General features: G+C 37.8%; 1 protein-coding gene across 1 annotated transcript; it reads left to right on the top strand.

The window, feature by feature from the left end:
* The first annotated feature begins 378 nt into the window (after positions 1 to 378).
* On the top strand, positions 379 to 1308 carry Or5h18 (olfactory receptor family 5 subfamily H member 18). Its single transcript, NM_001000727.1, has one exon. It carries the CDS (start codon positions 379 to 381, stop codon positions 1306 to 1308), a length of 930 nt encoding a protein of 309 aa, NP_001000727.1.
* Positions 1309 to 1676: the final 368 nt, after the last annotated feature.

A 1676-nucleotide genomic window follows, 5' to 3' on the forward strand; every position in this document is an offset into this window, starting at 1 on the left:
CTCTCTTTAATCATTGTGCTTAATATGCATTCCTTACCCTCTCCCCTTTGGATATGTAGGCCTCTGGTTTAACATAGGAACTGAGTTAATTGAATAGAAGTCAGTGCTAACATAGAAAATGGAAAAACTGGGACTAGACGGATGGCTTGGAGGTTGGGGTTCTTGCTGATCTTGCAGAGAGGTTTAGTTTCTAGGGACCACATGGTAGCTCACAGTCACCTGTAATCCCAGTTCCAGAAGGTTTGAAAAATTAATAGACGATTCTGGTAAAAATGTGATTTCATATCGAATCCTGTTCCCATGTTAACCTTAAAATATAAGTGAATGCTCCATTATACTTACTCTATTTCATTTCAGGCAACGTCCAGTGAGCAGCACATGGAAAGAGAGAATACAACATTGCTGACAGAGTTTGTTCTCACAGGGCTCACGGATCATCAAGGACTGCAGGTGCCCCTGTTCCTGCTATTCTTGGCCATATATCTCATCACTATAGTAGGGAACCTAGGTCTGATTGCTCTCATCTGGACTGACCCCCACCTGCATATCCCTATGTACTTTTTCCTTGGGAGTTTGGCTTTTGTAGATGCCTGGATATCATCCACAGTGACTCCTAATATGTTGTTTGATTTGTTATCCACAAACAAGATGATATCACTTTCTGAGTGCATGATACAATTTTTTGCCTTTGCCTTTGGTGGAACCACAGAATGCTTTCTTTTGGGTACAATGGCCTACGATCGATATGTAGCCATATGCAAACCACTACTTTATCCAGTTATTATGACCAATAGACTTTGCATCCGCCTGCTAGTTTCAGTATTTGTAGGTGGCTTTCTTCATTCCTTGTTTCATGTATTGTTCTTATTCAGATTAACCTTCTGTAATTCTAACATAATCCACCACTTTTATTGTGACATTATACCACTGTATAATATTTCCTGTACAGACCCTACTCTTAACCTTCTATTAGTATTTATTTTGTCTGGTTCAATACAGGTAGTCACCATTATGACTGTCCTGGTTTCATATACACTCGTGCTGTTTACAATCTTAAAAATGAAGTCTCTACAAGGTATAAGGAAGGCTTTCTCCACCTGTGGAGCTCATCTCTTATCTGTGTCCTTATACTATGGGCCTCTTCTCTTCATGTATGTGCTCCCTGCATCTCAACAAACAGATGAACAAGGTATGATGGACTCGCTTTTTTACACAGTCATAATCCCTGTGCTAAACCCAATTATCTACAGCCTGAGAAACAAGCAAGTCACAGATTCACTGAAAAAAAGATTAGAGAGGCACATTTAGTGTTTGAAAGTCTCTTGTGCATTCACTGTGAAACAGCCACAGATTTTGCCAGTTTGGTAAGTTTTTGAAAATGTTCAAAAAATTTTGAAATTGTAATCATCAAGTTTTTGCACTCTGATTAAATGAATCTAAGTACTGTAACAATGATAAGGTAACATATCTAATAAAATTCTTAAAATGTTGGATTTTTAATCTAAATATTTTTTAAATCTCATTAAGTTTTCATGTCATGCTAAATAAAGAAGAAAGGAAACATTCCACTGGGTATGTGTTGTTCTGTGTGGCTTTACTAATTCCCTAGTTATTAAAAGCATTCCTGGTTCTTTACAAATGATTAGGTAGAAAACATGCCAGCGCAAACAGGGCCA

Source organism: Rattus norvegicus, chromosome 11 (assembly GCF_021556685.1).
Source record: "Rattus norvegicus strain SHRSP/BbbUtx chromosome 11, alternate assembly SHRSP_T2T, whole genome shotgun sequence".
NCBI lineage: Eukaryota > Metazoa > Chordata > Mammalia > Rodentia > Muridae > Rattus > Rattus norvegicus.

Coding starts and splice junctions, on each gene's coding strand:
- Or5h18 (NM_001000727.1), top strand. CDS start 379: ATGGAAAGAGAGAATACAACATTGCTGACAGAGTTTGTTCTCACAGGG.